Source organism: Pelobates fuscus, chromosome 7 (assembly GCF_036172605.1).
Source record: "Pelobates fuscus isolate aPelFus1 chromosome 7, aPelFus1.pri, whole genome shotgun sequence".
NCBI lineage: Eukaryota > Metazoa > Chordata > Amphibia > Anura > Pelobatidae > Pelobates > Pelobates fuscus.
The window spans coordinates 190143312-190157592 of NC_086323.1; the positions used below are offsets into that span (position 1 = coordinate 190143312).

The 14281-nt window shown below is 41.8% G+C and overlaps 1 protein-coding gene across 3 annotated transcripts in view; it reads right to left on the reverse strand.

Annotated features, from left to right (window-relative positions):
- Nucleotides 1-3078: 3078 nt before the first annotated feature.
- The window catches only part of LOC134568408 (uncharacterized), a 76689-nt gene continuing 65486 nt past the window's right edge, over nucleotides 3079-14281 (reverse strand). For all 3 annotated transcript variants that reach the window (XM_063426984.1, XM_063426985.1, XM_063426986.1), the window contains 6 exons: nucleotides 12739-13155; nucleotides 12380-12526; nucleotides 7770-7850; nucleotides 6035-6178; nucleotides 5187-5261; nucleotides 3079-3694 (listed from right to left, as the gene is read on the reverse strand). In XM_063426984.1, coding sequence (XP_063283054.1) covers nucleotides 3273-3694; nucleotides 5187-5261; nucleotides 6035-6178; nucleotides 7770-7850; nucleotides 12380-12526; nucleotides 12739-13155 — 1286 coding nt within the window. In that variant the 3' untranslated portion in view covers nucleotides 3079-3272. The remainder of the gene's footprint in view (nucleotides 3695-5186; nucleotides 5262-6034; nucleotides 6179-7769; nucleotides 7851-12379; nucleotides 12527-12738; nucleotides 13156-14281) is intronic.

The window sequence follows — 14281 nt, forward strand, 5'->3', positions numbered from 1 at the left end:
AATGGTGAGTTTTAGTGTATATATATATAATATATATATATATATATATATATATTTTTTTTTTATATTCTTGGTCTTACCATTGGTTAAAAAAAACTTTGCAGTCTACTCTCATTTCTCTAAGTAACTCGCAGAACACACAAAGTACCCAAAGGGTTACCCCAAGCACTATGAAGACTTCAGTGATTTGCAGTGGTTGTAAATCTTGGAGACTATATGAGCAGGACCAAGTATAACTCTACCTCCAGCAGCGTCATTAGCCAGCCCAAGACTTGCAGGCTGGCTAATGTCAATTCTGTGCATATTTGCCATCTTATGTCAGCACTCATAGCTTGCTGGGGACAGATGACCAATAGCAGCACAGCTCTCCACTGGGGATATCCTACCTGACATCCTAGTGAGTGGGAGTTATGTTACTGGACGTGGATCAGACAGTTGGAAGAACGTGATGAGTGATTGCAGGTAAGTTTTAGTTTTTTTTTACCTTTAGGAACCCCCCCACCCCCGTACTTAGTGTAACTCTAACCAAAAACAACAGAACAGAAATAATGAATCCATGTATACTTGGCACATTATTCCAAACTCTTCACCTTTTGAACTCCATGATATTATATTTCAGTGAATTGCCTTTGTCTGTGGTGCTCTGCAATATCCATGAATCTAGCTGCAACTACAGAACAGTTTTTATTTTTATTTTTGATAGTATATACACCATAAAAAAAAAAGCTACGTGCAAGAGAGTACTGAGAATGGACCACAGCTCAAATAGCCTGCCCTTCGGGGGTTCCTGCTCAGATCTCAAGCTGGTTTTAGCTCATCTTGTACCATTACAAAAAGAACCAGGACCGTTTGCATATCAGACTGATTCCAGGGCGGTCCCCAAAAGGGTGGTCCAGATCCGAAATGCAGGTCGTCTCTCTCTGCACGGGAGATACAGCAACTCCAGACTATCGTTTCAGCCTTGCAAGGGACATCTGGATAACACTCTAAACGATCATTTGTGGTTGCAGTATCTCTCATGCAAAGAGAGCCGGCCTGCATTTTGGATCTGTTCTGCTTTTTTAGGTGGAATCATTAAAGGGAAACTCCAGTGCCAGAAAAACAATCCGTTTTCCTGGCACTGCAGGTAGCGTCTCCCTCCCATCCCAGGTAGCTGAAGGGGTGAAAATCCCTTCAGGTCACTTACCTGAGACCCCACCGGTGTCCCTTGGCGGTGGTTTCGGGTCGGCGTCGCTCCTCCCAGTAATTGCGTCAGCTGGTGGGCGAGACTGATCCCGCCCGCTGAGGAAACCTAATGCGCAGGTTGAGGTCCCTTTAAAAAGTTAGGTTGAGGTCCCTTTATCATCAATTGCGAACTGCCTGCCTGGACCCCAGTATAACCTTGTGGGTCCGCTACTCTGGCGCTGTCTGTGCCCCTGTCTCCACCTGTCCCTCAGGGGGCGACTCACCGGGACGTTTTGAGGCTTGCACTGCTCCTCCTCCGGTCCTCTGCCCAGTCTCCCTCCTGCGAACTCCAGCATCTGCAAGGGCTGTCCTGATCCCCGGCCAGGGGCAGGGGGCGCTCTTGGTAAGAGGCCACTTCCTGGCACTCGTTCCCACCTGACCGGCGCCGAGACGGACAGGCGGCGCCGGCCGCCATTCAGCGCCTCCCTGGCTTCCAGACCCGCCGGCCACCTCTCCTCTCCCTTCCGATGGGCTCCTCCTCCTCCGTGCCGCCGGCGCCGCACCCGGGCTGAGCCGCTGGGGCAGCCTCGCCCGTCTGACCGGCCTCTTCACCGCTGACACGACGGGGGGAGCAGACGTGCTCGGAACCCCCAGCTGCTCCTGCAACCACGCCAGGCCCCTCTCCTGCACCATCGACCGGACACCAGCCAGGATTTCTTCAACAGACGCCATGACCTAAAAGAGCCACTCTGACCTGCAACAACTTAAAATGGCTGCTATTTAACCACTAACTCTCCTCCCCACACCAAGCTAAGCCCACCCCTTGACCTCCAGCTCACCTGCCAACTTCCTGGCTCTGTCAAGGCCCACTCCCCCCCTGCGTTGCTCCGTGAGCTTCAATACACGCACTATATACCTACTGTGTTTACTGTAGCACCCTCTACTGTAAAGTACTAAGTACACATGTTAGCACTATATAAATAAACTATACACACTGTATACCTACTGTGTTTTCTGTAGCTCCCTGTACTGTATAGTACTAAGTACACCTGTTAGCATTATATAAATAAACTATACACGCACTGTATACCTACTGTAGCTCCCTCTACGGTAAAGCACTAAGTACACATGTTAGCACTATATAAATAAACTATACACGCACTGTATACCTACTGTAGCTCCCTCTACGGTAAAGCACTAAGTACACATGTTAGCACTATATAAACTATACACGCACTGTATACCTACTGTGTTTACTGTAGCTCCCTCTACTTTAAAGTACTAAGTACACATGTTAACACTATATAAATAAACTATACATGCACTGTATACCTACTGTGTTTACTGTAGCTCCCTCTACTGTAAAGTACTAAGTACACATGTTAACACTATATAAATAAACTATACAGGCACTGTATACCTACTGTGTTTACTCTAGCTCCCTCTACTGTAAAGTACTAAGTACACATGTTAACACTATATAAATAAACTATACACACTGTATACCTACTGTGTTTACTCTAGCTCCCTCTACTGTAAAGTACTAAGTACACATGTTAACACTATATAAATAAACTATACAGGCACTGTATACCTACTGTGTTTACTGTAGCTCCCTCTACTGTAACGTACTAAGTACACATGTTAGCACTATTTAAATAAACTATACAGGCACTGTATCCCTACCGTGTTTACTCTAGCTCCCTCTTCCCCTAATTAGTGCTATATAAACAAAATATACATACTCCATTTCTACTGTACTTCCCTTCACTGTAATGTAACTTGTAAAGTGCAGAGTACACCGGTTAGTGTTATATGAGTCGATTTAGACGTATGCATTTAAACACAATGAAGTAATGCAAACGTATTAAATATATAGTCTTTAATATTTATATATTTCTTATTTTTTTTTATTTTTATTTTATTTTTTTTAAGGATAGTGCAGGGCAATCACAGACTGACACATGATTTACTTAAATATGCAGTGTAATAATGTGATTATTATTATGATGACTTCTATAAATGTATCAATGATCGTCACTCCTTTCATATGAAGTGTATGTGAGTTGCCTCTTGAATGCTATTTCTATATTCAAGTGGAAAAACATTCATTCCTCTTCACTTGAGGTTTCAATTTGCTGACATGGGTTGCGTTTCAGATACTCTAATCTTTCCCTCTGTAAGGCCAATCTCTCTCTTTTCAACTGCAAAAGCTGGCTGCGGAAAAGTCTTGTTTCCAGTATTTCTCGATCGTTATTAAAGACTTGAATTTCCCGTCTCAGATCATTTAAAGCTCTGATATAATCATTGTGACGTACTGAGGGCAAATCCCGGTGAGAGGAAATCTGCTCCACAATTTGCTGGATTTGCTCTACAGATTTGTCTAGAAGAACCGCCGCAGGGACTCTCTCATCTCCGAGAACGTGAATGTTAGGTAACTGCGGTACGGTGGAGAATGCACTCTGTGAGCAGGATGTGTCTACAAAATGCATAATCATTTCTTCTTGGTCCTCTTGTTTGATTGAATTTCCTGAAACCGTTAAACGAAAAAATTTATTAAAAAAACACTTTTTTTTTATTCCAATGAACAATTACGTAGCAAAAAAATATAATAAAAAAATTACTTAGTGAGACTGGCTAATACAGTGATAGATCAATAAATATATTCTGTATACATTCACACAAACAAAAACCCCGATCAGAAAACATTATTTAACTTACATACTCACAGGGTAATTCAAGTGAGAATTCAAAGTGAATTTAAAATTTAAAGTGGAGACATTCTGTAAGTCAGCTATGCTTTCGTTCGGGAACTCACTATACTAAATACCCAGGCCTGTGTGTTAAATAGCCCATAAAAAGATACCTATGGGAAGCGAAGACCCATTAAAGATCACTTTATGATTTCATCTCTTTCTATAATCATAGGTTATTAAAGGGACACTATAGGTACCCAGAGCACTTCAGCTTATTGAACTGGTCTGGGTGCAGTGTCCCTGTCCCCTTAATCCCTCTATGTACAACATCGTAGTGTCAGAGAAAGTGCAATGTTTACATTACAGCAGGGCTGCCCAACAGGTAGATCCCCAGATGTTGTAGCACTACAACGCTCATGATGCTCTGTCATTCTAGTTGCATTCTAAAGGCATGTAAAGCATCATGGGAATTGTAGTTCTACAGCATCTTGGGATCTACCTGTTGGACAGCTCTGCATTACAGGGTTAAGACTGCCTCTAGTGGCGGTCTCCATAAACAAAGCTTTGCATGAAGGATGGGGGGGAATGACACTTCAGTGTTAGGAATACAGTTTTGTAGGTGGTTATGCTGCAAGAAGTATTTGGATTCCGTTTCTTTGAATCTGCCCAACTTGCAAAGAAATGAGAGGTTGAGATAGCAGGGAAACCCACCATGAATATTCTCACCTGTCATTGCATCCATGCTGGAGAGATCGCACTGGATAACGCAAAAGTGTATTTCTGTGTATCAAAGGGACCCCAAAAACACATTAGCTTGCCGAAATGCTTTATGTATGTCCCCTCTTTTTTTTTTCTTTTTACTAGAAATTGCCACTTTTCTAAATTAAGCTTGTTTCACCTCCCTGGCTTTCAAGCAGACAACCACTCCTTCCATGTCCTGCAGTGATCTATATTTTTGCGCCATATGTATACTACAGAGTGCCAGAAATGCGTTATCGTGCTACAGATGCACATTGTTCAATGATGTTATTATCAGGTGCCAATTACGACATGTCAGACTAAGCTGTCAAACACTTGGTTATTCCCAGGACAACCAAATGCAGACCTGATGACAAAAATGAATCAATTATCTTACACACATGTTTGTATTCGCTTTGATCTAGGTTTTAACCCCTTAAGGACACAACTTGGAATAACAGGGAATCTTGACGGAATATTTCCAACATGTGTCCTTAAGGGGTTAAACAAATAAACAACAAAAAAAATAAATAAGTAAATAAATAAATAAATAAATAAAGGTTTAAATAATAAAAGCTCATTACATACCAGACCAGGAAGCAGGTTTGCCATCGGCTGGCAATCTGTCAGCATCGAAGTCTGTCAAGAGGTCCAATGACAAATCTAAGGACCAAAAACAATCATATTTACATGGAATGTAAAAAATAAATTAATTAAAAATGTATCTTTTTTTTTTTTTTTTTTTTAAACACCTTAAGGACAGAGGTAGCTGTACACGTTCTGATCATAATAGAAAAAGTTAACAAAACATAGAATTTGCGCTGTGTGTCTGTTCAACCATAATTCCCCTCTTTCATATGAAGTACACCCACACTTATTATATGTAATTTTTTTCAGGAGAAACGGCTTTCATTTCATATCAAATATTTATATATGAAACATAATTTATTATAAATAAAACCTAAAAAAGTGTGAGAAATTAAGATTTTTTTTTCAATTTTATTTAGTTGTGCATGGCATTTTAACTTTGAATGCCATAATACCGTTAGCTTTTACTGCAATAAAATACACATTTGTATTCAGCGATGTTGCACGAGAATAGTAGTACCCCCCATGTACAGGTTTTATGGTGTGTTGGAAAGTTACAGGGTCATATATAGCACGTTCCATTTTTCAGTTTATACACATTACAATTTGCCAGATTGGTAATTTTGCCTTTGAGACCGTATGGTAGCCCAGGAATGCGAATTACCCCCGTGATGAATACCATTTGCAAAAGTAGACAACCCGAGGTATTGCAAATGTCCAGTCATTTTTATTAGCCATTTAGCCACAAAACACTGGCCAAAATTAGCGTTTCATATTTGCTTGTGTGTGAAAAATGCAAAAAACAAATATGAACGCCGTCCTTAGGGGGTTAATCAATTCAAAATTACCAGAGCCTTCGGATGTTGATGGCAGATCCAGCTGCTGGAAGCGATCCGACGACTCTAGATTAAATGAATCTAATGCCTCTTCAGAGTTTTCTGGAGCCCAAACTGTAACATAGTTATGGCATAGTGGGACTTCTTGCTGTAGGGCTTGAAAAAAACCAAAAAATAATTATTTTTACATATAGTCATTCTAGACACACGCCCTTAATAAATCTACAACACTATGGCACTTTGATGACACAGAAAATGATCTTGGCTCTGATAATTCGGTCTTCCTACCAGTGAGAAGAGATCAAATCCCCCCATAAGCCGAGAGTATGCAGTCTCTGAAAATCATAGGGGCAGAAACAGCACTCACAGCTCCATTTGCACCGACTCGGAGTAATACAACACAAGACCTAATAGAATTTTCCAATTATCTATATATAAAGAAGAATATGAATACACAATTTCAGGGCAAGTGTCAGGGCAATACAAGAGAAAAAGTCACTTTTCAAGATTTTTTATATTATTGGTGGCTTTCTCTATATTTAAAGGGACAGTATAATCACTAGAACCCCTACTGCTTAATGTAGTGGTTCTGGTGTCTATAGCCTGTACTTGAAGGCCGAGCAGTATAAACAATTCCTTTTCAGAGAAAAGGCAGTGTTTACAAGGATGAATAATGCCACCTCTAGTGTGGTCACTTGGGCAGCCCCTAGAGGAACATCCTGAGTCTGATCCTGCAAAGATTGTTGTTCCAATGTTCAGCATCTCCAAGCTCTGCATTAGAGACTATGAACACTCCATATAGAGATGCATTGAGTCAATGCATCTCTAAGAGGAGATGCTGATTGATGCAGTGTGGCAATTTGCAGCACGTGAGTACTAGTCTCTCAGTGTTTCCCTATGGATAGGCTGAGATCATCAGTGTTAATGATCTTGGATGGAAAGGTGGTGTGGCAACACAGGCTTGTTGGGGTAAACAAAAGTGTTAAATAGTTACTTAGTTACTAGAACACGGTAGGGTTAGGAATGCATGTTTGTATTGCCAATACTATAGTGTTCCTTTAACAAATATGTATTTGTGAGGTCTATATAGAATATAATTGAATATTGACATTCACACCACCATCTGCGGGAATAAGCGCCTATGTCCCTGTCAATCACTGTGATAAGATCGGTCCTTTGCACTTGACAGTCAGCACAGAGAAAGCATAGAGAGAAGAGGAGAAAATGCATCTTATTTCTTCCGATAAAATTTGTGCTCTGATTGCGCAGGACTAAACTGGATTGTGATGTCAGTTGCTACTTTCTAAATCTTTGTATGCATCTATAAAAAAAAAAAAAAAAAAACACATATGGAAAAAAAGGTTAATCGGTACTTATCCATTATTTTTATTTAGTGATGTTATTTCCAGAGCAAGGAGAGTTTCTCTCTAATATGTCAGTCCAACCACAAACACTAGCACTCACTGTGGTCATGATGCTACGAGTCTTTGGTGTCCATTTTCTGTCAAATTGTTTTGCATCAGTCTGACAAAAAACAGGGATCTCCTGGCAACCCAATGCACCGGTCGATTAGTCTGCTTTTTCTGGCCATCGGGTTTTGCAAAAATCTCATCAAGATTGATGGGAATTGGTAGGAGATGGCAGAATTCATCACGTAGAGCAAGGCAGGTTCTACGCATTCGTAATCATAAGGTTTTTCAGAAAAAAATATATATCTTTATTCAACACTCGCAAGTGTTTTACTTACAAGATTGTGTAAATTCAGCAGGCTTGTCAGCAACATGCACTTTGTTGTACTCAAATTCTACTAAGAGGTCCTGTGATAAATCTACAAAAGAAACAGAACAAATATTAAACATTCACTAAACAAAACAAATACAAAACATTCACTAAACAAAACAAATACAAAACATTCACTAAACAAAACAAATACAAAACATTCACTAAACAAAACAAATACAAAACATTCACTAAACATTCACTAAACATTCACTAAACAAAACAAATACTAAACATTCACTAAACAAAACAAATACAAAACATTCACTAAACAAAACAAATACAAAACATTCACTAAACAAAACAAATACAAAACATTCACTAAACATTCACTAAACAAAACAAATACTAAACATTCACTAAACAAAACAAATACAAAACATTCACTAAACAAAACATTCACTAAACAAAACAAATACAAAACATTCACTAAACAAAACATATACAAAACATTCACTAAACAAAACAAATACAAAACATTCACTAAACAAAACTTCTCTTCAAAATTACTAGCATTTAAAAAAAAAATTAGTTTGTCTCTCATTCACAGTAAACACAAGTTTAGGCAAGTATTTATACATGACTTATCCCTGAGGATTATTATCATCATTTATAAAGTGCTAAGAAATTCCGTAGCGCTGTACTACGGATGGACTAACAGACATGAATTGTAACCAGACGGTAACAGAGGGTTTGAGGGCCCTGCTCAATGCTAGAGAGAGCATTATGGCATAGCAGACAATATTTAGTAAGTGTGATTACATTTCAAAATATTGAATACAAATAGAATAACGGAAGGCAATCTGCAATATTTATTGAAATGCGGTAAACGAGGAAGAATACATGCAGGGTTATTTCAAAAGCTATAGGGACATTACAGGCAATGAGAACACTTCATTTCATTGTTAGTGTCTCTCTGCGGGGGTATACTCATAACACTATAGTGTTCCTTTCAGGCCAGAGTAGCTGAACTGAAAGCCAAGCTGAATTAGAGAATTTTTCAAATTTGAACTTTAAACTTGAAAGTTCCTTAGAAATCTTGACATCTCAATTTAGTGAATAACCCTAATGATCTAGGGCAAGTTGGAAGAGGATCCAGTAATCAGCAGCATGATGCTACTTTATTAGACTAGACAGACATCCAGGACCGGTGCTAGGATTTTTAGTTACACAGGCGAAGATGCATTTTGGTGCCCCCCACCCTTGTTTAAAATAAGGGTCATACAAACACAGAAATAATCATACAGAGACATACAGACACAGACACATACAGACACACAGGCAGAGACATGCATGCATACAGAGACATGCAGGCATATAAAGACATACATACAGAGGCATACCGTCATACAGACACATACATAGACATACAGAAACATACATACAGAGACATCCAGGCATGCAGACACATACATACATACAGGCATACAAAGACATACCATCATACAGACACGTACATATATACAGAGACATACAGGCATACAGACACATACGTACAAAGACATACAGGCATACAGACACATACATTTGTACATACAGAGACATACAGGAATACAGAAACATACATACAGAGACATACAGGCATACAGAGACATACAGGCATACAGAAACATACATACAAAGACATACAGGCATACAGAGACATATATACATACATACATACAGAGACATACACAATTACATACTTACATCAGTTCAATCTTGTCCCCTGGGTGCATGCTGTCCGGCTCCTTGGAGTCCTGTCCTGCAGCCCAGCCCCACACAGCCTGCGACAGACACCAGGGTAGGTGCAGTGGCGTACACATGACCCATGGGGCCCCGGTGCAAAAATTGATCCGTGGGCCGCCCCCCCCCCCACACTTAAAGGACCACTACAGACACCCAGATCACATCAGCTCAATGAAGTGGTCTGGGTGTCAGGTCCCTCTAGTTTTAACCCTGCAGCTGAAAACATAGCAGTTTCAGAGAAACTGCTATGTTTCACCGAGGGTTAATCCAGCCTCTAGTGGCTGTCTCACTGACAGCCGCTAGAGGAGCTTCCGCTATTCTAAGACACTGAACGTCCATAGGAAAGCATTGAGTAATGCTTTCCTATGGGCGGTTTGAATGCGTGCGCGGCAAGAGCATTCGGAGCTGAGAGGTGGAGGGATCCCCAGCGCCAAGGGAGTCCGGCGCTGGAGAAAGGTAAGTGCAGAAGACACACACACACTCTCACGAACAGATGCATACACACCAGCTAACAGACACACACATTTACTGACAGACACACACACACTCACTGACAAACACACACTCACTAACAGACATCAAACAGACTCACTAATACACAAACACACTCAGTCAGAGACACACAGTAACACACTCACTGACACTCACTAGCAGACACTCACTGACACTCACTAGCAGACACACTCACTGACACTCACTAGCAGACACACACTGACACTCACTAGCAGACACACACACTGACACTAGCAGACACACACACTGACACTCACTAGCAGACCCACTCACTGACACTCACTAGCAGACACACTCACTGACACTCACTAGCAGACACACTCACTAACACTCACTAGCAGACACACTCACTGACACTCACTAGCAGACACACTCACTGACACTCACTAGCAGACACACTCACTGACACTCACTAGCAGACACACTCACTGACACTCACTAGCAGACACACTCACTGACACTCACTAGCAGACACACACACACTGACACTCACTAGCAGACACACACACACTGACACTCACTAGCAGACACACACACACTGACACTCACTAGCAGACACACACACACACTGACACTCACTAGCAGACACACACACACTGACACTCACTAGCAGACACACACACTGACACTCACTAGCAGACACACACACTGACACTCACTAGCAGACACACACACTGACACTCACTAGCAGACACACTCACTGACACTCACTAGCAGACACACTCACTGACACTCACTAGCAGACACACACTGACACTCACTAGCAGACACACACACTGACACTAGCAGACACACTCACTGACACTCACTAGCAGACACACTCACTGACACTCACTAGCAGACACACACACACTGACACTCACTAGCAGACACACACTCACTGACACTCACTAGCAGACACACTCACTGACACTCACTAGCAGACACACTCACTGACACACTCACTGACACTCACTAGCAGGCACACACACACTGACACTCACTAGCAGACACACACACACTGACACTCACTAGCAGACACACACACACTGACACTCACTAGCAGACACACACACTGACACTCACTAGCAGACACACTCACTGACACTCACTAGCAGACACACTCACTGACACTCACTAGCAGACACACTCACTGACACTCACTAGCAGACACACACACTGACACTCACTAGCAGACACTCACTAGCAGACACACACACTGACACTCACTAGCAGACACACTCACTGACACTCACTAGCAGACACACTCACTGACACTCACTAGCAGACACACTCACTGACACACTCACTGACACTCACTAGCAGACACACACACACTGACACTCACTAGCAGACACACACACACTGACACTCACTAGCAGACACACACACTGACACTCACTAGCAGACACACACACACTGACACTCACTAGCAGACACACTCACTGACACTCACTAGCAGACACACTCACTGACACTCACTAGCAGACACACTCACTGACACTCACTAGCAGACACACACACTGACACTAGCAGACACACTCACTGACACTCACTAGCAGACACACACACTGACACTAGCAGACACACTCACTGACACTCACTAGCAGACACACTCACTGACACTCACTAGCAGACACACTCACTGACACTCACTAGCAGACACACTCACTGACACTCACTAGCAGACACACACACTGACACTCACTAGCAGACACACACACACTGACACTCACTAGCAGACACACACACTGACACTCACTAGCAGACACACTCACTGACACTCACTAGCAGACCCACTCACTGACACACTCACTGACACTCACACTAACACATTTTTTTTTTTATTTAATCCCCCAGCCTCCTTACCTTTTGGAGTGCTGAAGGGATTCCCTGGGGTCCAGTGGTGCTGCTGGGCTCCTGGGCAGGTAGGTGGGCAGGTAGGTGGGCGCGCGAGGGAGCACTCTCCCATGTGTGCTTTCTCTTCAGCTCCCTCGCGCACTGCGTAGGGATGCCGGCGCCGGAAGATGACGTCAGAACCGGACGCCCGGTGATACCAGGGCCAGCCTCGGGGGCCCCCCAGGGGAAGAGGGTGGGTACATACCGGGTCGCAGGGGCGGCCGGGCCCCCTGCGACCCTGGTAGCGCTCGGCCACGCAATAGGTCGTCGGCTGGAGGGGAGCGCAGTGCGCTTCCCTCCTTCCGGTCAGCCTGATTTTGCGCCCCTAGGGCCGGTGCGCCCTTATGGTAGCGCCGGCCCTGCAGACATCCTCAGTTGTCTGTTACCATTATAAATCCATGCTCCTCCTTTTTTCTTTTACCATATTTTGATAAATCTTCGATTTAAGAGAGCAATTACCAGATCCATCAGAAGATAACGACGTGTCCAGTTGTTGTAAAGAATTTGACCTCTGTAGTGAGAGTGAATCAGAAGAGTCTTCCGATGTTTCCGTAGGCCAAGAAGCCAGTGCTCTCTGGTAGGCACATCTTCTTCGTTGTTTCAGTGCTGGGAAGAAGAAAAAAAATATGAATTTTTCTGATTGGAGTTTTCCTGATTTATATTGGCGATAAACTATATATTTACAGAGAAAAGCAGCACTGAGTGACCCAAATCGGCATCATTAAGCTATAGTTTTTGGTGACTATAAATATTACATTGTAAATGTACATTGCACTAATGTATTAGGATATGATAATTAAAAACCTATTTTTCTTTACCATGCAATCGGTCTGTATCCACATCTCCATTGACACAAAGAATAATCTCAGATCCCAGAACCTGTCTCAGTTCCTCTTCATATGGGTTCAAGTCTGCGTCATGCTCCTCACCACCGATTACACGGGTTTGTTTTGAAGCTCTGGACAACTTCCTCTTCAGATGTCTCTTAATGTCATGGTACCTCTTCTTACAGACTTTCATGGAACGCCCATGCCCTCCGACTGCATTAACAGCATCAACAATGATCTTCCAAATGGCCTTCTTCTTGGAGGAGGAGATTTTAGAAGCCGACACACCAGTAATTGAATTGTAATACTTGATGACTTTTGTGACCAGTGCTGTATTCTCCTCAAATGTAAACCTAACCGCTCTTCCTGATTGTGCTGTTCCGCGCTTGCTTGCTTTGGAGGAATCTGCTTCGGGAAAAAAGAAACATTAACATTTCCATATCTTCCCCACGGACAAACTCTGTACACTACACCAGTATCAGAATTATAGAGTAAAATGTATGGAACAAAACAACTAGATTTATCAAAATGTTGGAGAATGAATTGCAAAGATTATTTTTTCCCTGACGTGAACAATCAATTAATACTTTTTATTTTTCCCTAACCATTTCTTTTGTGCCTCTTTAGTTGTTTTTTTCCCCTTTGTGTCACAGCACAATGTATGTCTATTTCCCACCACCAAATAGGTATTTTGCCTTCTGGCATGGTCTTTACGATTTTAAATGCTTTATGTACAATACACTGGGAAGTGTTCTTTGAACGTGATATACTTTCAGTTGAATTTAGTTGGTAGTCTTCGGAACGGTCTCATTAAAGAGATGTTTCACCGGCAATACGGTCTGTCAAGGTTCCATGTTTGGAAACTGAAATAGGGATGATCCTAACCAATCCCCAAACCTATGCATGGATTTACGTAGTGAATGCATCTCAGACTCAACAGCAAGAACGCAATACACAACATTTGACAGAATATGGTCAACTAAAAGGCTGCATAAGAGCGTAAAAATATCAGATGTGAATTTATAAGAATTTACAGTGATATAGTATGTGTGTACACAATAATACAAAATAAAGTATTCTGCAAAAAGACACAGGATGTATTTTTTGGTTAATTTTGCATCTTAGAATATTTGAACTCTCAATGAATGCAGCAAATACGTGTGTGGAGATATAGATATATAATGAAAGGGTGGCTGAAAAATAATAGCATTTACTATTGTTATATGTACGTTATGTTATGTAACATGCAAAATTAACCACAAGATGCATCCTGTGTCTTAACTTTTTGCAGGAGAATTTAATTTTTGTGTGAGCGAAACTTAGTTTACAATAGAGAGAGGTAACACATCCTCATCGTAATCTCTATAAAGGTCATGAGCAACAGTACATAGTTATATAGTTACATAGCTGAAAAGAGACTTGCGTCCATCAAGTTCAGCCTTCCTCACATATGCTTTTGCTGTTGATCCAAAAGAAGGCAAAAAACCCAGTCTGAAGCGCTTCCAATTTTGCAACTAACAAGGAATAAATTCCT